Source organism: Seriola dumerili, unplaced genomic scaffold, assembly GCF_002260705.1.
Source record: "Seriola dumerili isolate Sdu_G_001 unplaced genomic scaffold, Sdu_1.0 BDQW01000040.1, whole genome shotgun sequence".
NCBI classification, from domain to species: domain Eukaryota; kingdom Metazoa; phylum Chordata; class Actinopteri; order Carangiformes; family Carangidae; genus Seriola; species Seriola dumerili.
In genome coordinates, this window is record NW_019174295.1 from 2,802,797 (window position 1) to 2,825,635 (window position 22,839).

Below are 22,839 nucleotides of genomic sequence, written 5' to 3' on the forward strand. Positions count from 1 at the left end.
TGCCTTTTTCTCCACTCCCTTGTGAAATCATTCTCATTTGAATTCATATTCTGCATGCAATGAGACACAGCTCACAATGCACGCACATACACACACAGTTAACATCGCCAGGCACACCACAGAGCTCTGATTTCATTGCAGTGTTTATTCATACTGTTTTCATTTGCAGCGACTCTGCAACACTGATTAAGTAATGAGCTAGAAAACACTAAGCAATCACATGGGGAAGTATTAGGACGCAAGTAACTCCCAACTGTGTCCATCAGGTCTGAGACGCTGCACACACTCCTCATGCACAAAACACACAGATGCAAGTACACACACTCAAACATCATTCAGGGCAATGACACTGTTCCAAATTTCATTAACAGATTGAGTCATTGCTAGGAAGAGGAGACAAGAAGAAGAAGAAGAAGAAGGAAAGAAAGAAACTTATTTCACTGTCTTACCAGAAGCAGGGGACTTGCTGCGCCGTGATTGGATGACGGTCCTCGGGGAGCCTCGGCTCAGAGAGCCAGACATCTTCCCATAGTTCACCGACTTCATCGTACGACACTCTGCGAGCACAAAGACAAAACAGACAGGTGTGTTGAGAAACCATTCGAAAAACACAAATTCCTTTGCATTTATTAATTCATCCACCCAAAAAAATATGTTTAAGTTTTAGAAAAAGACTCTACATATGAGATAAATCCAGGAACTACAGTGTTTAAATGCACTTGTAGCAAATGAACAGCTGGAAATAAAGGACGAAAAAGCTGCTGCACTCTTGCTGCTGGCACACACACACACACACACACAAAAGGATGCACCGGAGGAGTGAATATTAAGTGTGTGCTACTGTGGCATGACCTTGTGTTTTGTGACACACACACTTAAATAAAAAAGCTTTAACACAATATCAAGTGAGTAAGCATTTAGAAGCACAGTTCTGCTCTAGCCAATTGTTGTTTTACTGTTTTGATTGATTTTGACCTTCAGTCATGCAAGAAAACAGAAAAGCACTAATGTATCAACACAGCTGTAATTGGTCTTACCTTCAGGTCCCCCTGCAAAAATGAGTTCTGACCTTCACTGGGCTGGCTTTCCAAACGTAATTATTGTGGTGGTTCAGGAGTGACAGCTATGACTCACGGAGGTCTGATATTTCACAGACACACACAGTCCTGATAAATGAGCTATGTGATGGTACTCACACACCCTCCCTGCTTCCTTCATCCCCAAAACTTTGCTCCTCTCCTGTTCATTAACCCAGCCCCATTATAGCTCATTATCATTTTAGACCAGCGGGAAGGCAAAATTATACACAGTCTGGCATGTGGCATGTCTTTGTCTGCACGTGTATGTGTGAGTGTGAGTGCGTATAACCGTCTGTGTGTGTGTGTGTGTGTGTGTGTGTGTGTTACGTGCATGTCAGTCGTTGTGGCCCAGTGAGTAATGTACAATGCAGAGTGTTAACATGATGACAGTGTGCCAGAGCTGAGGCAGAGGCGATAATTATAGTGATGCTGAGAGGAGGTGAAGCTGTCTGCAGCTCTGACTCCGACCGTCTCTCTGACTGTTTCCTTTGTCGCTTTGCTTTCCTGTCTGTCTGCTTCTGCCTCAGGGCTCCTGCCCCGCGCCTCTTGCTCTCTGTGTTCCAGGACATGAGGAGGTGTCAAAATGTGCTCTCGTCCTCTGGGACACAGAAAAAAGATATAGAGTGTGTGTATGTTTTGTATTAACCACTTTTTGTGAGGACAAAACTGGATGTTTGGGGACTAGTCCCCACAAAGGTGAAGCATTTACATTAGGATTAAGGTAAACTTCCAGTAAATTCTCTTTAACTGAGTTAGCGAGGAGCCCTTGACTGCACCATCAGCAACTCACCAGCATGTAATGGATTACAAGGGCTTATAAGAAACTAAGGCCAACAAAGGTAAACAGGTCGCCTCCTGTGGATTGACAAAAAGAAATGGAAATCTGGAGGAGCCTTTGAGATCGGACAGGCCTCGTTGGTCAGCTGTGACCTCTGCCGTGAAATGCAGACAGAAAAAAGTCCTAATACACTCCAAACCAGACAGGAATGCAAAAAGTAGAAAGCGGTGGACATAAACACCGGGTGTTCGGTCTGCACACACAGTCCTCACAGACATAAGCAGATAATTAAATTTGTCAAACAAGTCACTGTGGCTACATGGACGAGGAAAGGAGCTTAAGTTGCATAAAGATGAGATTCATTTCTTTCCTATGGGTGGTTCCTATGACAAATCATTTATGGGGGCAATCATCAGTAACTAATGAAAATGCAGATACACTGGGAACTCCTTGTTGCATGTAGGAGGTTGTTTTGTGGATGTTCTCAAAAGAGAGGAAGATTACCAAAGGGAAACTAAGGAAGGCTAAAGGAAGCAGCTATTGTGCAAATGAAAGGAGAGTAAAGGGGGAAGAGGGGGAGGAAAAAAGAGAAAGAGATAAAATGGGGTTGGAAGGGGGTGGGTGTGGGGGGAGGTGGACGTTGGTGACCCAGGTGGGCTGGATTATGGTGGGGAACAAATGAATTGAATAAACCTTTGAACAAAAGCCAGAGCACACTCATTCATGTAGGAGACAGGAAGCAAGATGAGAGGATGAGAATACAGATGAGCATTAAATGGCAGGAGTCTTCTGCGACAGCGATGCAGAAGAACAGAGAGAGACAGACAGAAACACACACACACAGACAGGTGAAGTGAGGACAGAACGTATCCTCAGTCGACCACGGTGGAGAGACAGGCAGAGAGGAGGAAGAGGAACAATGATACAATAGGTTAGACGGTGGCTTAAGTGCAGCGTACCCGCTCCTTCCAAGAAAAGAGAGGAGCGGAGAGGGAAAAGAGAGGAGAGGAGGGGTGGTGAGAGACAACGGAGCGTAATGAAGTGGACAGCCTACACAGTCCTCTGCCACCTGAACCAGGGAGATGTGTCATATATAGGGAAGATAAGGAGGAGTGCTGTGCATCTGAAAAGACAAGATGAGCTTTTTTTTTTTTTTTTACAAGTCAACAAGGAGAGAATATTCTGACTAATAAGCAGAGAGTAAGGCTGGATGGTATGGACAAAATGAACATCCTCTCAAAAAACGAACTGGATCTTGATACAAAATATCTTTTTAAGATTAGCAGACTACATTCACTATAAGATTTTTTTTAAAGAAATTCTCCCTACTTGTCCATGGGCATGAGACAAATTCATCAATGCCGTTTTGTGTTTTTATGCTCACAGTCTGAAGATATATTGAATGATATGAAGAGACAGTTCATTTTATTTTATGAATGTCTGTGGGTCAAATTGCAGCTTCCCTCAAAAAAATCAAAGGGAAAAAAAAATTTCCTCAATGATGTAATGGCACTCCAGCCATTACATAATAGTCAGAACCAGACAAACAGGAAGTGGGAAAGTATTTATTTCTTCATTTCTTAGTAAACAGTTATTTTATAGTATATTTTATAGTATATTTTTTTCAATTTATTTTATAATTATGTTAGATTAATCTTTGGAGAAGTCTGTGTATTTGTCTCTTTTTGCTCTGGTTAGACAACATTTGAACAGTCAGATTTTTCACTGTACTGAACCGCATGGTAATGTAAAACTAGCAATTTGAAACTAATAATTCCCTCATTTTTAAAATGAGTGAAACAACAGAATAACGACAACTCCCGTTTTACCACAGTGTGATTACACTAAATGATAAATTGCTTAAAGGTCTCTTATTGTGTAAAGGTCGATTTCCCTGTCTTGTTTGATTATAAATCAGGTCTAGGTTCTATATTAATACTGTCAAAGTCAAGCAAAGTGCTCAGTCCACAGAGAAATGCAAACAGCCTGTATTCAGAAACTGCACCTTAAAACGAGCCGTCGGGACTTCTGTAACTTTGTGATGTCACAACAAAGCAGTCACCACCCTAAGCCACGCCCCACGCCCAGCCCATCTGGCCCCACCATCCAGCCTCGCAGGATTTGGTTTCTCTGAGTGTTTACCTGAAATCTGCTATATTTTCATTAAATCACTCAGAAATCATTAAGCCAATCAATAGAGAGGCTCAGAGCCTCTCTTCTGATTGGCTCACCGACCTGTTGTTACTAGAGCTACAGAGAAGCCTGAGAGAGGAGACCACAAATATATCTTCTTATGGATCAGCACTTCAAATAAAACCCAGGGAAAGTGTTTGAAAAAAATATGGGACCTTTAACCCTAGAAAATATAGCCAAAAAATAAATAAAATATTTATTATAAATAATGCAGAACACAGCTGTGGGTTGGAAGGAAATGAAGGAGGGGAAGGAAGAACATTAGAGGGCCAACTGGAGAGTCAGCTGTGAAACGTCAGAGGAACTAACAGTCTCCTCACCACTCTCGTCCAGCATCAAGTCGTCTTGGTAGCGGAACTTCTCTGGTCCACATGCAACAAAAATGTCCTCATCGCCAAAGAAGTCCTGCAGACATGAGACCTGGAAAGACATGCAGAAGACTTCAGTTATTATATTTCCCTGTCATTTAATTATCCAAGTTGGTGTGATTTGTGCCTCACACTTACACAGATAACACACATTCAATGGCAGCTTTCTACTGTTACAAGGCTGAATGCTTTGCTCAAGGGCACATGTAACCCACATTAAATGGCATAAATAAATAATTATAAATAATTAATTAAATTGCATGAATAAATTAGTTAAGAATGTGTGCATTTCATTAAATAAGAGCAATTTAAAAATAGCTGATAGTAATTTAATGGGCACAATTAAAGGTTTGCTTATAAAACATTGTAATGATGTGTCCCCTTTAAGAGACAAGATGGCGAGCCAAACTCGCGGACTACGTTCCCAAAGATAAGGATCCAACATGGCGCCAGTGAGAGGACACACTGCCTGCGTTTAGGACTATGGTTGAACTTGCTGCCACAGCGGTGAGAGTGTTGGAACTATTGTCTTCTAACTGAACTTAATTGGAATTCATAATTAACTGAACTTGAACTGTCACATTCATCAGTCATCCTGTATTTGCATTCATAATTTTCAAGAGTTATGATTTTGGCTACAGTAATGTTTATTCAGTTTTGATTTGAAAACTGTGAAGTCTTATTTCACCTGTGAAGGGAAGAAAAAGAGTTAACTCAAGAACATAACAGAACCAATATAGGTACAGCTTACAGTAGTTACCTAAAAGCAAGAAAACCACTTACAGACCGGTCTAATAATAGAAACTAAATCTCAAATTCTAAAATAAAGAACTTAAACAAATCATCCAGCCTGGGTGGATCACCTGAACTGAACTATTTCTAACCTAGGTAAAAGAACTCAAAGGAGGAAAGGAGTTTGATTTGCATTTTCATTACCTGTGGGACTATACATTGGATTGAGTAAATTGTTATATTTGTATGTTTTGTCTCTAAGTTTAGTGAAGTGCCAGCTTTTGTATTCAAAGTAGCTTTATTAGTGTAATGTGGTTGAAACAAGTGCTACACACAGATTCTCACAACAGCGATTTCCCAGCTGATTTTGCAGATTTTGAATGACAACTCTCCAGTCAGATGTCTAGTGTCCTTGCTTTGATGCTAGTGATACAGTGAATACAACACAGCACACAAGATGCAATGTGTAGAAGACACTCGCTCAGTGTCCTCTACTTTGCACATGGTCACAAATTTAACATTCCCTTCCTGTGCTCAGGTGAAAAGGCACATCCACTGGAGCCCCAGGAGACGCATAATGAACATCAGAGCTTTCTATTTGTGTGTGTGTGCGTGTTCCTGTTTGCATGCACGCTCATGGGTGTCTGTGAATTTCTTTTACGCATGCCCAACAAGTCCCCGAGCTGCAGGGCTGCGTTGTTTCTGCACTTTTATCAGTCTATCAGCGGCTATAATGAGACCTTGCTGACTCACTCATTTTGCTGATGCTCTGCAGCACGTGCTCCCAACATCCAGAGAAGTGGGGGCTCTGTTCCCTGAAAACTTGTATCTCATAAATGGTAATGAATAACAAAGAAGAGGAATTAAGATGAGAGAGAGAGAGGGAGAGTGCATAAGGTACATGAGCTGCACAGAGATATAAGCAGAGAGAGAGAGAGAGAGAGAGAGAGCGAGATAGCCTGAGAGGCAGAGAGAAGTAAAAAATTAGAACTGTCGAACTCTGTAAGCTATCTGACTCACAGATAAAAAGCCGTCCTAATGAGTCACTGTCATTCTTTGCCAGACTCCATACTGTGAAGCTAATTCCACACCTACAGCGACACGCTGACAGACACTGATTTAAAAACATGAGGTCACTAAATGCATCACAACAGGAACTGGTTCATTAGAGAAGAAAGGTTTTTTGATAAGAGGGTCTGCAGAATCTTCAATATTTTGCCTCAAGGTGTCTCATTTATGCATTACTCTGAACCTAAACTCTTCACCTGTTCCATTCTGTCAGCGCAAGACCGATGTTATTCATTTTCTTGTAAGCTCTCCTAGGAAGCAGTCTCAGCAACAGGGTGTTTATTATGACAAATAGACAAAGAAACATGCTGCTCTTCATTATTTTCTATTTGATTTAGTCGACAGCTGATTCCATATCTGATTTAAACTCAGCATGATTTACTCAAATAACTTTAATTACACCCCCAAAGGCCCCTACCATCACATTTCCACCCCGAGCCATCAATACTCCAAATTATATTTCACGATAGGCAGAAGAGGATTTACAGGAAGACGAGAGTTCATTCATCCGCTATGACAAATCTCCCACCGAAAAACCTATTAAGAGCTATTACAATTGAGGCTGCATGCATGTCTAGCACCGCCTGGAGTTAGTACATAAACACAAAGCTGCCGTTATTGCATTTTCATGGCAATTAACATCCAAGAATCCATTTAAATTCCTATTAGCCACCGATCAACGCCCCAAAAGAAAGTCACAGCTGATGTAACAGCATTATCAACAAAATACCCAGTAAACAGTGAAGAGGCCATTCTCTGTTGTGTGTGTGTGTGTGTGTGTGTGTGTGTGTGTGTGTGTGTGTGTGTGTGTGTGTGTGTGTGTGTGTGTGTGTGTGTGTGTGTGAGAGAGAGAGAATACGTGTGAGCAAGTGGGGAGGTGAGAAGTTTTTATATCAGACGCAGACTCTCTGTGGACTCTGGATCGTTTTCATTTTAAATTTTCAAATCATGGCTCAGCGTCTTCTGCCTGATTCCTGCGCACACTTGGCCACACATCACATGAAGGCACACGTTTCTGCACAGGCACACATACACATGGATACCTGTGCATGCGTGTGTGTGCATGTGTATGTATGAGGAAGAGATATTATTCTAGTTTCATAACAGGGTGCATATTGCTTTGTTCCCTGATATCCCCCGACATTGTGTTAGTGATTATTTCAGGCGCGAGCGGCTCAATGTCCTAACAAGACGGCAGTGATACAGATGCTGCTGCTGTTAACATCTCCCCAGTGTGTCATGGCCACTTCTACCTGTAATTGGACTATTTTTTATTTCATTGTATTTTCACATTATTTTCCTCTTTATCATCAGTTTCATATTGCCTGCTGTTGCATACAGTACTTATAGTATCTGCTGTCCACTGTGTCCACTGAGCACAGTCATTTTACTTTCACAGTATTCAGAGATTCTCGTTTATATTGTTGGCTCAGCTTGTATCTGTTGTCACATATTCATAGTCAGGCTCTCTTGCAGTACAATGTGAAGATGCTGGCTTGGTTCTCGGGGGAATAGTGAGGACATTTCTCATTTTCAGGCAGTTTAGAGACAATTCATTTATTAACCCTAACCCTAACCTGCATATTTATAATTAGAATAATTATAAGTAGCAGACCCAGTGCAAGGCAGAGTCATGCTATCACTGCCCAATGAGTTGTGATGATTTTCGGTGGGTCAATCAACAGGGAAATATCTGGTTAATCGAGTCATTTTTCAAGTATTCTCTGGCTTCAGCTTCTCAAAGGTTTTTTGCTTTTCTTTGTATCATACAGTATATCTGTGTGACTGTTTGTCAGACAGAACAGGTGACCTTCAGCTCTGGTAAACTGAGATTAATATTTTTCACAATTTTCTGACATTTTATGGAAAGAACATTTAATACGTTTTATCAAAAACTAATCCGCAGATTATTTAATAATGAAAATAATTGTTAGTTGCAGCCCTAACATGCTGTTTTGCCATGAGGACTTGTGTTTGATACAAGAACAGGCATGCAGAAATGGCACTTTTTAAAAAATGCTAACAATGATAAAGATGCCACTTACACAGCCTGGATGACCTACAGAGAATGGACAAAATAAAAGCTATATCAAACAATATATGTGTAAAGCCGTCCATCTTCAGTTGGAAGCTACAACTGGAAGATATTTCGGTATTTTTGCCTAAAATTGACTTTCAGCTCCCATATTATATAAAGAGAGATTTCCATGTCTTTTTTTTTTTATATAAAGCAGGTCTAGGTTCTATATTAATACTGTGAAAGTGTCAAAGTGCTCAGCCTACACAGAAATGCACACTGCATTCAGAAACTGAGCCTTAAAATTAGGACTTTTGTAACTTTGTGATGTCACAACAAAGCAGTCACCACTCTCAGCCATGGCCCAAGCCCCGTCCACCTGGACCCACTGTCCAGCCTCGCTGGATTTGGATTCTCCGAGTGTTTACCTGAAGTCTGCTATATTTTTAATCAGTCACTCAGAAAACAGTCAGCCAATCAATAGAGAGGCTCAGAGCCTCTCTTCTGATTGGCTCACTGACCTGTTGTTACTAGAGCCCCAGAGAAGCCTGAGAGAGGAGATGTAAACTACATTGAGGTGGTTTTTGGTTCTTAAAACCACAAATACATCTTCCTATGGATATGAAAAGTTCAAATAAAACGCTTGACTGGTAAAGTGTAAAATCGGTTAATCAGTTTACAAATTTATGCCAATTGTTTTATTTCATCAGACAATGTATTAATGTATTAGTTATTTCAGTTCTAAAGTAATGATAATGACTAATATGCATCAGTTTTATACTTGTATTCTTTTGAAGGCCCCATGATGTTTATTTACAAGACACTCATCCCAGTGAAAACTGTGTGTTTGCTGTTTAGAGTCGGACTGACCATATCCTCAGGCCTGGACTGCTGCTGCTGCTGCTGGACTCAACCAATAGGATGTTGCTGGATTGAGGCTCTTTGAGGCTGCTCATCCCAAGATAGAAACTATAGCACACCAGAAATGTCGGGTACACAGGGAGGGGAGAGGACACACGCAGAGTGTAATCAGAGTGATGAGTTTGGAGAGGAGAAGTGAGGGGATAGAGGGAGGGGTAGTCTCCATGTAGGACAGTCTCTGAGGGCAGCATTAAGCTGAGGGTAAACTAATATGGAGCAGCACAGCAACACATACTGTGCTGTATACCGAGAAGGGCGTGAAAAAGTATGGTTGCCATGGTGATAATGCCTTCTAGGCTTTGGTGCATGGCTGGTGCATGCCACTGACTCCACGATGTGCACACTGTGATAGAGAGCTCCATCATTCATATTTTATCTACTATGGGCACAGTACTCATGGTACAGAACTGTGTCATTCACACAAATCCACACACAAACACATACAAGAGGGAAATGGCCTGGTTAATGTTGAAATACTCACAATATCATCTCTTAAAAAAAAATAAATAAAGATGATGCTGAGAAGAAGAAGCTGCAATGCTAGTAAAGACAGATGGGCCAATGAATGATGAAGGGCAGAGAGGAGCTGGTATGGGTGAAAACTGATGAAAAAAACAAAACAAAAACAGAGACAGTCAGAGATGAAACCAAATCCTCCGAGTCAGAGAGGAAGCAAACAGACAGAGGGAAAAGAGTAACAGAGGAGGAGATCTATTCCTGACTGCTGCTCTGAGCCCAATGACAAAACAAGCTGCTTTGATGTCTCTGGTGCTGCGTTCTCACAGAGAACCGGCTCGGTTACACAACATCTACCGCTGCTAAAACAAGGACAGGAAGAAACAAACAGAGAAACAGAGAAACAGAGGAAAAGAGCAGCTAAATTAAGACAACGGGAAAAGAGCAGGGGAGTGTGGAAATTGGCAAATTCACAAGCCTGCCATCAGCTTTTTTTCCTGCATCTTTATTAAACTGACTCAAAGGCTGGGGCACAATCATCAAACCACTTGCCCACATTAAATATGATCTTTACATTTCCATAATGTTATTCTAACATCAAACTGCAGGAGTGAGGCACAGGGGTTGACAGGTTAGCTGATTGTGTATCACATCTCACGTGACTGAGAAACTCAAATTCCCTTCACTTACTGTCCGCTGCCACCACGACCGACAGGATGGTTTATTATCTGTCATGGTGCTAACAAAAGGGGGAAAGGACATCTGTTTGATATGTATCTATATCCAGAACACAAGAATTACATAGAAAGGCTTGCATAAAAAGATGACAAGAGAGGCGTGACCTCTATAAATGTGACCATCATCCCAACAATAGAGTAGCTCTCAGACAACACATTTATACTCTCACTACGCCACCTAGTGTAGAATCAAACACCAAACACCCTCTAGAGTGTCTGTGTCTCTCTATCTCTCCTTCTTGATTTGTTCTTCTTCTCTTTCTTTGTTTCGTTGAGATTAAATACTAATCACATTTAGAAATCTGCTGCAACTCATGATTTTCACAACATCACTGCAAAGGTAGACCACAAAGTGAGACAAGACAAAATTGGTTACACCACATGGTGGCACTGTTTAATAACCACATGATGTAGAGAGACTCATAAGCTGTTCTATACAAATTCACAAATTCAAAGATCCTTGTTTTTATAACTGCACCACCACAAAAACAGGGTGATATACAGTCTAGGCGCCAAGAATAGACAGTAAATTAAATGAGACACACTAACTACCTGGATTTTAAGTGGAGGATCAAAGAGAGAAGGATAGAGAGACAGACCACAGCAGCAGACACATTAAGACGTTTCAAATCTGGGTCTCTGTGGATTAATACTTTTAGTCATTCTGTTTGGTGTGTGTCAGGAGGGATGAGTGTGGAGCTGCTGTGCAGATTTTTAGTTTGGGTGCTCAGGGACACCTGGGGATATGTGTGGAGAGAGACCAACAGTAACAGTAAAAAAAAAAAAAAATTAAAAAGCCTAGACAATAAAAATATATACTCTACACTATCTTATCCCACCTTTTATGAGATTATACACAAATGACCAGATAGCTACACACACATATACACTGGTGTCTGAGCGTGCTGGTGGTGCAAATTCTTAGCACTTTATGTTTAAACAGTCTGTCTGGTTCTCTTCTGATTTCAGGTCTGCCTGAGGACTCATCTGTCAGGACCTGGCTCTTTAGTGGGACTTTCTCACAGCCACTCAGAGGTAACCTGAGCATAAATGTGTGAGAGCATATCTATAAGCAATAGAGAGTTTAATTCTAATCGTCTTAATCAAAAGGGAAATGTGGAAAATGTGAGGATTTGCTGCTTTTTTCTACTTTATAGCATGTTGGATTGAATATCTTTGGGTTTTGAAGATGGCAATGCCAAAAAACAAAATGTTAGCTGCAGCCCTAGTTACAGTACCACAGCTCAATTCAGCAGTTTTTTTGTGTTTGGTCTTTCTCTGGTAAGAAACAGAGGCATTTCTCTGAGACTGGAACAAACAGACAGCTACAGCACAAAGCCAGGAAAATAAATTAATAAATAAAAAAGGAAAACCACTAATCTACTGCGCCACAGTAGACTCGCAGCGGTTACACAGAGGACATGGTGAGGTCAACATAATCCTGCCCACAGAAAGACCACATTTTGGAGGGACGAGCTGTCGCTGCACTCTGCCAGGGGAGCTTAGCTCAGTGGAGCTGTCCACGGTGCTGAATCAACTGCAGCTGGCCGACAGGGCCCGCCCTGCTGCTCAGATACACTCACCACAGAGAGATAGGCGGATGGATGGATGGATGGATGGATGGATACTAAATGGACAGGCAGACTGACAGAGTAACAGATGAATATATTGGTACAAGATAAAGAGAGACAGAAACAAAGAAGGCAAACATGCAGGTGAAAGGAAAAAAAAAAAAAGGAATGAAAAATACGACACTGATTGAAAAAGCTTTAACATTTACACAGCAGCATGGTAAGACTGACACAGACACTTTCAGTATTTCTTAACTATGCATGTGGACCATAATTAATATAATTACATAAAACCTATCATTTAATAACCTATGAGTCTTTAACTGACAGTAATGTTACAGAAATTAGCGAGGAAATTCTGTAGGGTTACAACCCCTGAAAAAACAAACATCCCTTGTCACTGTGAGGAATATACAGCATATTCAAATATCTGCACAAAAGTTCTCAGTCTCACTCTCAAAATGAAACAGGCAAAATGCATTTCCTTACACTCCAGGGGAATTTAAATGATCTCCTCAGACCAAAGGAGACACAGAAATGGGCAGGCAAAGAGTCACGCTGGCTGACAGGAGGAAAGGTAGACGGAAATCGATCTGAAAGAGGCAAGAGGGAGGGATGAAACCCACTGCACCCCGAGGGAGAGTTCACACACACATACACACACCGCATGACCTCACTCAGCACCCTGCGCACTGTTCCCATCTCATCAGACAACTGACAGGGGTTGGGAAATGACAGAGGGGAGCGAGAAAGGATGGAGGTCAGGAGGGGCTAAAAAATACAGGAAAATAGAGCAGCGGCGGCGACGTGAGGCCAATTAGCGGTGCAGTGGCTGAGTTAGTGCTGGTGTTACTGCGTTCACCTCAAACCAGCACAGCAGACTGCCTGCCTGCCCGGCTGGCTGGCTGGCTGCTCTGTTGCATAACAACTTATGTAACAGCTTCTGCTCTCCACAGGGGGAAAGCAAACTTTCTTTTGGAGCTGTGTCTGTGTTTCTCTCAAAGAGTGAGTGCATCCCGCCTGTCCTTCATGTGTCTGAAGGGAGCCAACTTTTTTTGCAGCCATGAAATAAATAAAAAATAAGGAATTATGCAGCGCCATTCCCACTGGGACACAAATCAGACACAACATGGCATCATGGGCCTCAACTTGCCTTTCCTCTTTCAACCCTTTTCTCTCTTGTGTTTTTGAAGGTTCCCCCTGATTTTCATCAGATTTGTCAAGTTATCTCATACCGTCTTGTTTTTCATCTGCCTCCCTCCCTCTCCCTCCTCTACCCCAGACTGCTCATTCAACCACTGGTTTCTTTCATCTCCCCCTCTATTGATCTCTCTGCCCCTTTCAATCTGTTGTCTAACATCTGTTTTTCAGGGATGAGTGTGCGTCGCCTGTGTGTGTGTGTGTGTGTGTGTGTGTGTGTGTGTGTGTGTGTGTGTGTGTGTGTGTGTGTGTGCGCAACTGATTGTGAGTGCGTTAAATTAAGGAGCTGAACGTGTAAGTACACATGTTACTAGAGCAAGCATTGACAGAAGATGTCCATGATAGTTAGTGAGTGAGTGAGTGAGTGAGTGAGTGAGTGATTATCACAACAGCCGTTGATTCATTTTCTGATGATGGACTAATTGATTAATCGTCTTATTGTTTCAGTGTCAGTAAGAATACAACAAAAGCTAGCTCTGGTGAGAGCTCCATGTACTAAGGGCAGGATAGGAAATATCTGAAAAGAAAATATCACTCCCACTCCAGTTTAACTGCAGTAACAGCGAGGAGGGAAACATGCATATAAATTGAACTGCATGTAAAACTGTTTTGATTATGCAGTATGCTGCTATACACAGTTTATATTTGATATAAGTGACAAAATGAAGTGAAGTACAATATGAGGTACATTTAGATATGCCAACATGCAGATTAAATCAGTCGAGGTTGATGTTGACAGACAGAAATACGGGAGCTACTCATAAAAATAAATAAATAAAATCAAACAATAAAGAAATTATTGGAAAAACTACCTACTAGGGATTGTTTATCATTGTTTATCATTGTTTATCATTGAGGCAGTGTTAATAGAAGTTGCAACTGTACAGATGCAGGAATATTTTCTATTAGTTAAAAATGGTGCAGTGCAAGAATTTTATGATATACTCAAAAAACATAGTTTACTGTACATTAAATTTTAATCTTAAGGTGCGCTTTTTTATAAAGACTTGCTTTCTAACTGGAGTGGAGAAGCATTGTAGCTTCTAATGTTTACAACCTAGTTTCTTGGTGGCTCCCTCACTGAGTCATGATTAGACAAAACCCCTGAGATATGTCGCGGTCCCGCTCTTTAAGTGAATGAAAACAATTTTTCAAATGCAGATTTACTTGAGAGAGATTAGAGAGTGAGTGAGTCAGGAAGTGCATGAGCCAGACAGTGCATGTGTGTGTACGCGCGCGTGCCCGCGAATGCGTGATGAAGTTGTGGTGTGACTCGGTTCTCAACAGTCTGCCAGTGCCCGAAATGTCTGCCATCGATCCTAATTTGGCAGCAGATCCTCTGACTACAGACAGCTCCCCAATCTGCCACTCTCTGCTGGTAGACAGAGACACACACAAGCAAACTAACAGAGACAGGCAGACAGACAGGCAGACAGAAAAACAACACATCGTAAACAACCTGTTTACACACAGAAACAGAGCTTGAAATGTAAGATTTCTACAGAGGAATTCATCATCAAATATAGGCTACTGTATGGTGGCAAATACACTATATACTAGGTCCATGACACACATTCACACACTCAACACATACCCCCCCACCCACCCCGCACACACACGCACACACACACACACACGATGCTGTGCTGACTAACTGTGACTCAGCAGATCAGCAGCAGCAGATGGACTTTGCTTCCCACAATCCTCCTATGCAGAACAAAAAGTGACATCATCAACATACAATCTATCAAATAGGGATTAAAAAAACGTTAAATGCTTTGTTTTTGAGTAGAGCATAATCCCAGCCTTTCATAGTACACAATATATTTAAGTGATATAGTCCCTGCAGAGCTGAATATCGCCGAAAGAGGACAAGCAAGGAGACAGGGAGGGAACAAAACTAAAGAAAAGTAAGAGACAAAGTGAGAAAACAGGAGAGAGGATGAGAAAAATGAAGGTGGGGTGATGGGGAGGGACAGACAGAGAGAGGGAAAGAGGATAGAGAGGGGGGGGTGGAGAGAGAGTGGGGGAGAGCGAGCCATGCCATATGTTGCAGCTCTTGGATTTGGGGATGCATGCCGAGTGTGCTAATTAAATGAGGACTAAATAGCCATAAAAACAATGGCGCATGTTGACAGCAAGAGACAGACAGACTGAGAAAAATGAAATAAAGGGAAGTGAGAGAAATAGGATCAGAGGGGCCATGAGCAGCTATGGACACGAGGAAAGCAAATTTGTTGATAGGAAGAAAACTGAACATTATATAAGAGGATAAAATATGATGCAGATAGAGAGAGAATCAGAAACAGTAATGGGTGGAGAGAAATTGAAAAGAAGATGCGAGACAGAGAGAGATGAAGAAGGAGGCTGCAGAGGAAACAGGAAGATAAAAGGATATTAAAAGCTCTTCAGCCTTGCCAGCAAGGAGAAGAACAGGCCAACAATGCGGTTTGAAAAGTGAGAGCTGCACTGCAGATAGTGGTTCAGACTCACTCTTCTCCTGTAGACATATAACTTCTGTGTAGCATGCGCCATTTAATTAGCACAGAAACATACCAACAGTATTATCAGTGATAAATACATAAGGGTTGGGGGAAAAAAGCGCATGTAATTATGACGCTTCACAGAAAAGGACACAAACTCTGAAGAAACCTTTTTGCAAATAGGGATGTTACTGTAAGTTGAATGGCAAGTAGCACCGTGGGGCTACGTAATAACAATAAGCACTTCGTTATGTGAGTTTTTCAGGCAGCATGAGACAGTGAGCAACTCTAAAAAGGTCAGTTCATCTGTACCAGTCCAAAAAAAAAACAAAACAAAGCAAAAAAAACAAAAAACAAAGCTAAACTATTTGATAGGTCGAGAGAAGAATCGGTGCAAGGCAAGCGGTTAGAATACATCCTCTGATCTGTGCTACCTCTTCATCGTCTCATGCCAAACTGAGGGCAGACTGGATGCAATTCTACAGTGACTCACTATCACAGAGTAGTATTACATGATGGGATGTGCTGTGGCTAGCTGGTTAGCATGCTACATTCAGTAGAAAAGCAGTGACAGAAATAGAAGCAAAACAAGACAGTTCTTAGTGAGTAAAGTAATGAAGTCTGATTCTAAACTAACAGCATTTCTTCCAGACTGGTAAGAAAACAGCTGCTAATGTTAATGTTAGCTGGGTAGCAATATTAAACACTTACATAGCACCTTTAAATGTAATTTCTAACGAAAACATGGACAGATGCCATTAAAGAGGTAAATGAGAAAATATTTTTTGACATTTAAATGAACTGACCCTTTAAACCCTCTTTAGAAGTGCTTATGCTTTATTTATCTAAGCCTTGTATTTTTAGTACAGGCAGCCTACGTGGGAATCATACCTCTTGCCCATGCTCAACTCACTGAGACACATACTGAAGGATTTCATTAGTGAGAAACTCAAAATCAGAATGCAACCAACCTTAGAAATGACTAATTGGCATCACTTCATGCACTGGTTGATAACTGCCTACAGTTAATGGCTACTGATGCATGAGCAGAAATCTTGATGAGTCTTTTAAAAAAGAGTGTGTGTCAATATCTGTGCCTAAGTATGCATAAGCCTCGCAAGGCTCAAGGCTGGCAGCTGGGGTCCAACATATAGTGTCTGTGTGTGTGTGTGTGCGTGTCTGTGTCTGTGTGTGTGTGTGTGTAAACAGAGCTTAGATGTATTAATAGACCAGCCATGTCCGTGTCCTAAGCCACTTACAGGTCGTCTACCTTCTTGATCAGACCAATCCAGCTATACACCATCCCACCACCACGCTAATGTATGATATCACAGCAGGTTGGCCGGTTCCTAGGCAACTAGATCGAATCATCATAAAAACCGGCCAAGGTGAAGAGCCTGCCGAGAAATAGGAGGTTGTGGTAACCCCAAAGGAGAGGGGGACAGAGCTAAAAATACCACCTACCAGATACAGTCAGACCTGAGACAGTGGGAGAATCAATATCGCAGTGGGGGTGGAACTTGATATATTCTTTCTCACACTCGGTTGCTCGTATTACCGACAGAAATATGATATCCAAAACGATCGCAGCAGAGTGAGCTCCCAGTGGGAAAACTGAGTATATAGCACATATCAGATGCTCACAGCCTGTCATACGTTGTCTGCTCTCTTTCAACATCTCATTGTTATCATCAGTTATCCCCCAAGTAGTGCCAAACTGAAAATCTTTAACAGTGATAGAGAGGACATTGAAAAAAACAACCACCAAAGCCAAAGTTTTATAGCACAAATCCTGTGGATATGTATCAAACACCTCAATATGTTTTTGGTGCTGACTTGGTCCCTGGTAAGAGCAAGAGTCCAAATTTGATTTATAATTTTGCCAGTTATATTCTGTATTTTAAGTTCTTGTACAGCTGCCTGTGTTCATTTAGTTGCCTTTGTAAATAAAAAAAAAGGGGTTTGGGAGAAATATACTCCTCAGAGCAAGGTATCACAAACAGGACTGTTTCAGTATTAAAAACCGAAACTCAGTTGTCATATTGGCAATAATACTGAAAAGCCTCAGCACACAGTCCATCAAAAATGTATAGTATACACATAAACACACTTACATACATGAAGAGGCATAAAAACAGGACTGACAGTAGACTGTGGCTAAAACAGACTTTTCAGATACCAAAAACGTAATCCATTATTCATCTTAGCAGACTTCAGCTGCAGTGTTTGTAACTGAATTGAACTTCTGAGAAAAAACTTTTGAAAATAGAATGAAATGAATAAAAAAAAAGTGATCATGTATGTAGGGAGAAAAAAATAATGAGTCTTCATAGGCTGCTGCAATCCTTGAGAACGATTAGAGACAAAGAGAACGAGAGAGACTAGGGCTGTGGGGATGTACGTATACATCCTGCCCCACTGTCTCTGGCCTCATTAAGGGGGTTAATGAAGGCAAGAAGCCTGAGCTCTGGCTCTCAGATGCTCTCTCTCTAGGCTGTGCTGCTCTGCTGGGATTCAACATTACTGGCAGCCAGGCCCAGAAACCTACTTCTGCCGTAGGCTCGGTGACGGACATGGCTCAGCTGACGGCAGCAGCCCACACAAACACTCAAGTAGGCGCACATGCACGCACCTGCACCCACACAGACACACATACTCTGCTTAACCCTTAAAGTAACCTTATCCCAGTGCGTACTCGGGTAATTACCTTTAGCACACTCCTGATATTCAATAATGCATATTTAAGTGTCATTAACGTACAGTTTTTTTCACTAGTCACCCCATCCCATTATTGTTATTATAATTCAGATGTATATTTAGACAGTTTATGCAACTGTTAGTTTGTTATTATTTCATTTAACATGTTTGATTTTGTGAGATCTCATGGTATTTTTGTATTTTCTGTTATGCTAAGACTGATTCTCTCCCCCTCTCTTTCTATAATGGTTACGTTGACATGGATTAACCACATTTCATAGGGGGTTTAAGTTTGCTACATGATTATCCAGTGTTTTCTGAGACCTTTCACCCATTCAGAAACAGGAGGCTGTTCAGGTCTTACCCAGGAATTCCTCTCATGCATAAAACACACATGGACACTCTCGATCCTACGCAAAGGTGCTCTGATCCAGTCTCTTTTCTAACCGTTTTTTTCATCATCGATCCCCATCTTGCTTTAGAATCCCTCTTTTTTCCCCTTTCAGTTCTCTTAATATTCTCTTAATAACATAACCACAAACGCAAACTCTCCCACATGCATTAACCCACGCACGCACACACAGTCACACATAAAAACAAGAAGGAGTTGGTTCAGCACTCAGCCCAGCCCAGGCCAATTTGGCAGCGAGCATGTTACCATGCCTACAGGCCCAATCAATACCACGTCTAAAAATAGCATAACCATAATAGTCTTACTTCCAATCGCAGAGTGGTGAACCGGGCGAGAGCAGCATTTATTGTGTAATCTCCAAGATAACTGTAACCAGTGGCGACCGCAGAGTTAGCGAGCATTGTGCAAAAGCGTGAGTTAAATCCCCAACAGGAGGTTTCTCAAGGAAAACCTGATCCTGGGATTTTATTGGCTGGTGCTGGGATCTCGCAGCAGGGTCAGATCAGGAAATCTGGAATGACTTCCTGCTGGTTTAACATTGGATCAAATGGACAGCATGGTTTCAGAAACAGGTGCCGGTGCCAGCACATGAAGAGTAATCTTTAGAACTTGGATAAATGGTAGCACAGAGTACTAAAATGGCAATTAAGAACCAAAAGCCCACGGGGCAAAGAGCATATTCTCGAGAATGAGTCACAAATTGGCCATTTAGGAGATGATTACTGCTGTACAGCACAAAATGGCAGGATGCCCTTGACGTCAGACACAATCTGTTTCAAAGTAATGGTGTCATTCTAATGCTACCACCAGAGGAAGCGCGGTTCTGTGTCGCTACATTCAATAACTTGGAGCTACAGCATGACCTAGAGAGAGGCAGAGCTGGGGGGGTGGGGGGCAAACAGAGACAAAAATGATGGAGGGGTTGATGTGAGAGATGGAGAGGTGACATAAAATCAAACAGGAAGAGACTGGAGAGCTGAGGCAGGTTAAAAATATAAGCTGAAGCCCTAAGATGCAGGAAGAGATGCCTGCCTGACAAATACAACCTTGAACATGTGCCACCTCGAGAGAAAGTGTGTTTGACCTTATTTAACGCCAGTGCGGACCAAGTTCAATGCCATCACCACGTACTGTACATGGGACCGCCTCATTTTAGTGCTGTGGTGGAGAATATGTGCAAAGGCTCTGTGCATACTTACAAGTGTGTACAATACTGTCTTAAAGGTTGTTCTTTTTATACCGTCTCCTTCCACAGCTGAGAGAGGAAGCTGGATAGGTGGGTGGACCATCGGGGGGGGGCCCGAGACTGATTTATTTTTGTGTTCGGAGGCAAAGCTCTGACACACATCGCTGGAGCGTGGGTTGAGAACCCAGGCTCCATTCATAGACTTCTTTCATCTTTACCTTCCCTCGACCTCTTTCGGTCTCTGTGTCACACGTCGTCTCCACAGCTCTGGCTGTGAACGGGGACACAAACGCTCTTCATTCATAAAAGGCTCATGAAAGAAAAATGAGAGCGTGGTCATTAAATATTTAGCATTTTTGATCCTATCAGCCTGTTGATCTTTATTTCTCCTCTTCCATTCAAAACCACAGTTGTTAGTTATGATTTTCAATCTTTCTGTCGCACATAAAACCACATCCAAAAGAGCAATACCAAACTCCCTCTTATCTCTGTCTCTATTTCTCTCAATGGAACCACTCATCATGTGTAACAACAAAACATCAGCTTTCACTGACTGCATTGCAAGAGTTTGCCTCCAGACTGAAAGCTTTTACAGAGCGCTGCAAGGATGATGTGCTTTTGAAGGGCCACCCCGGAAGTTAGCATCACCCTGGTTGCCTCAATAAAAAGCCGATGGGATTTTTTCCGTTGACTCCATTGACTTTGGGATGAGGGAACAGGAAGTGAAAAAACGCTAACTGATTTCTGGCTTTGGGGCTCATTCCTGCAGCACTCTACAGAAACATAACGCTACCTTGAATGCAGGCCACCAATCAGCAATGCCATCCATGATATAAAAAAAAAACCCAGTCACAGCCATGTCTAATGTCCTTTGATACCATTCAAACACTTCTTCTGATTTGTCTGCATGACACATTCAGCCCACTGACCAATGCAAAGATTTCTCACCAGTTTGCCCTCCAGCGTGTAGATCTTCTTCACCACTCCAGAGTCAAGCTTGATGGCGTCAGTGATGTCGGTCAGGACTTGCTCGTAGGAATGGGCCGTTTTCTTGTTCAGCAGGATCCTCACGGCTTTGCGGGGCTTCACTCCGCTCCGCACCACTGTCACGAGCTTCGGACGTATGAAGTCCTTGTTTTCGCGGCTCTCGGGACCCCCGGCCTTGGCGCTGCCCAGGGAGGGAGGGCCGCGGGAGGAAGCAGCTGAGGCCTTGACGTTCACCGACCAGTTGGGGTTGACATTTTTTGTGTAATCCAACTTTTTGTACGCTTCAATGGAGCTGCAGACATAGCTTTCACCTGTTGGGGGTTAGGTGGGAGGAGGAGGAGTAGGAGGAGGAAAGGAAAGCAAGAGACATGAGATTTAAAAATGACAAAAGAGATGAGAACCTCTTTTAAATCGGTTGAGCAAAATTGGTGAAGAATGTGAAAGAATACAGAGAAAGTAAACAGATGCAGTAGCATAGGCTGGCTACTTTGTTCTGTGCAACATCTCCAAACCAGGCAACAGCATTATTATTCTAACAGCAAATACTTTAATAAATAGATTAAAACTTTAAAATATATACTTCATCATCTTTAGTTGATGTCAACAACTTACAAGTCTTCCAAAGTCACTTCTCATGATGTAATGATACTGGCATGTACAGATCATGAGAGAGGTAATCTGTGCTGATCACCATATGGCCATCAAATGAGTGATATAATCTTTGAAAAAAATCTACAGTGTCCTTAATTGGATTTGCCATCTTTGTAGATAAAATACCATATTGAGCCTGATTTTAAAATGTAAATAGTCTCAATGTGGGACTGCTCAATTAACATTATCCATAGCCTGAAGGGGGATTAGCCAGGAAAGATCACATAATATGGCAGATACAGGTCAGGAAGTGTTTGTTCTTTAAGAGGGAGGGGGAGATGCAACTAGATTATAGATTTTACATTATAGATCCTGAATTCAGGTGGATGAGAGAAACTTTCATGGCAAGTGTGGCCACCCTCCAGGTGTGCTGTATAGTTCTATATACTCACCTTCTACCAAGTGGTCAATATTGATGATCTTCTTGGAGCCATCCAGGGTGTAGATGGTCCGGACTCCCTGGGGCAGGTTGACGTTGTCAGACAGGGAGCGGGTCAGGTCGGCCAACAGGGCGTCAAAGGTCCGGAACCTGTCCGTAGAGATGGCGTACACTATCCCGTTGAAGTACCTGTCTCCGTTGCGGTAGAAGCGAACCTTCTTGGCTCTCTTCTCCGCGCTCAGAGTCTTCAGGGTCCGGGTCCGGTACAGGCTGCAGTGGGCGCTGTGTGTGGGACTCGGCACCCCGTTCATCTTCGCGCTGGAGCGGCCGTGCCTCTGACCTTTGTCCCGCTCGTCGAAATGCTCCATCTCCATCCCGCTGCCGAGACTCACAACTACGGCTGTACTGTCTGTAGGACAAAAGGAGGAAGATGAGGAGGTAGAGGAGGAGGAGGAGGAGGAGAAGGAAGGGGAAGAGATGAGGCTGCGGTGAAAAAGTTTTCAGCGGCGGATAAGTAAACAAAAACAAGAAAAATGGGGGAAAGAAGCGCGAGGAGAGGTCTGGACGGCTGATAGAGGAGAAGCCAGCCGGTGTCGGTCTCTGGTGCACGGTCTGAAAATAACTCCCTAATGACAGATTAAGTGCTCTTAAGCCGAGCGGTGACGACCACACTGTCTGACAGAGTGCGCCCGAGTTGTCCTGACGCGCAGATGGACGGAGAGAGGGCGACAGTCACGAATCGATGATAGTCTATTAATTTTCCTCTTTATAAATATTCAGAAGCTCCGCGCACATACAGAACCAACTGCATCCTGCGTGGAGAGTTGCCTAACACTAAACTGCGACCCCCACAATAAACATCACGCCTTAAACAATGGTTAAAAATATGGAGGATATATTTGTACTTTCTCGTTTTAAGATCAA

General features: G+C 42.3%; 1 protein-coding gene across 1 annotated transcript in view; it reads right to left on the reverse strand.

The window, feature by feature from the left end:
- dclk1 (doublecortin like kinase 1) overlaps nucleotides 1-22,414 on the reverse strand; it is a 47,775-nt gene extending 25,361 nt beyond the window's left edge. The window contains exons 1-4 of the mRNA XM_022738756.1: nucleotides 21,929-22,414; nucleotides 20,847-21,196; nucleotides 4,371-4,470; nucleotides 450-557 (exon numbers count right to left, since the gene is read on the reverse strand). Coding sequence (XP_022594477.1) covers nucleotides 450-557; nucleotides 4,371-4,470; nucleotides 20,847-21,196; nucleotides 21,929-22,289 — 919 coding nt within the window. The 5' untranslated portion in view covers nucleotides 22,290-22,414. The remainder of the gene's footprint in view (nucleotides 1-449; nucleotides 558-4,370; nucleotides 4,471-20,846; nucleotides 21,197-21,928) is intronic.
- Nucleotides 22,415-22,839: the final 425 nt, after the last annotated feature.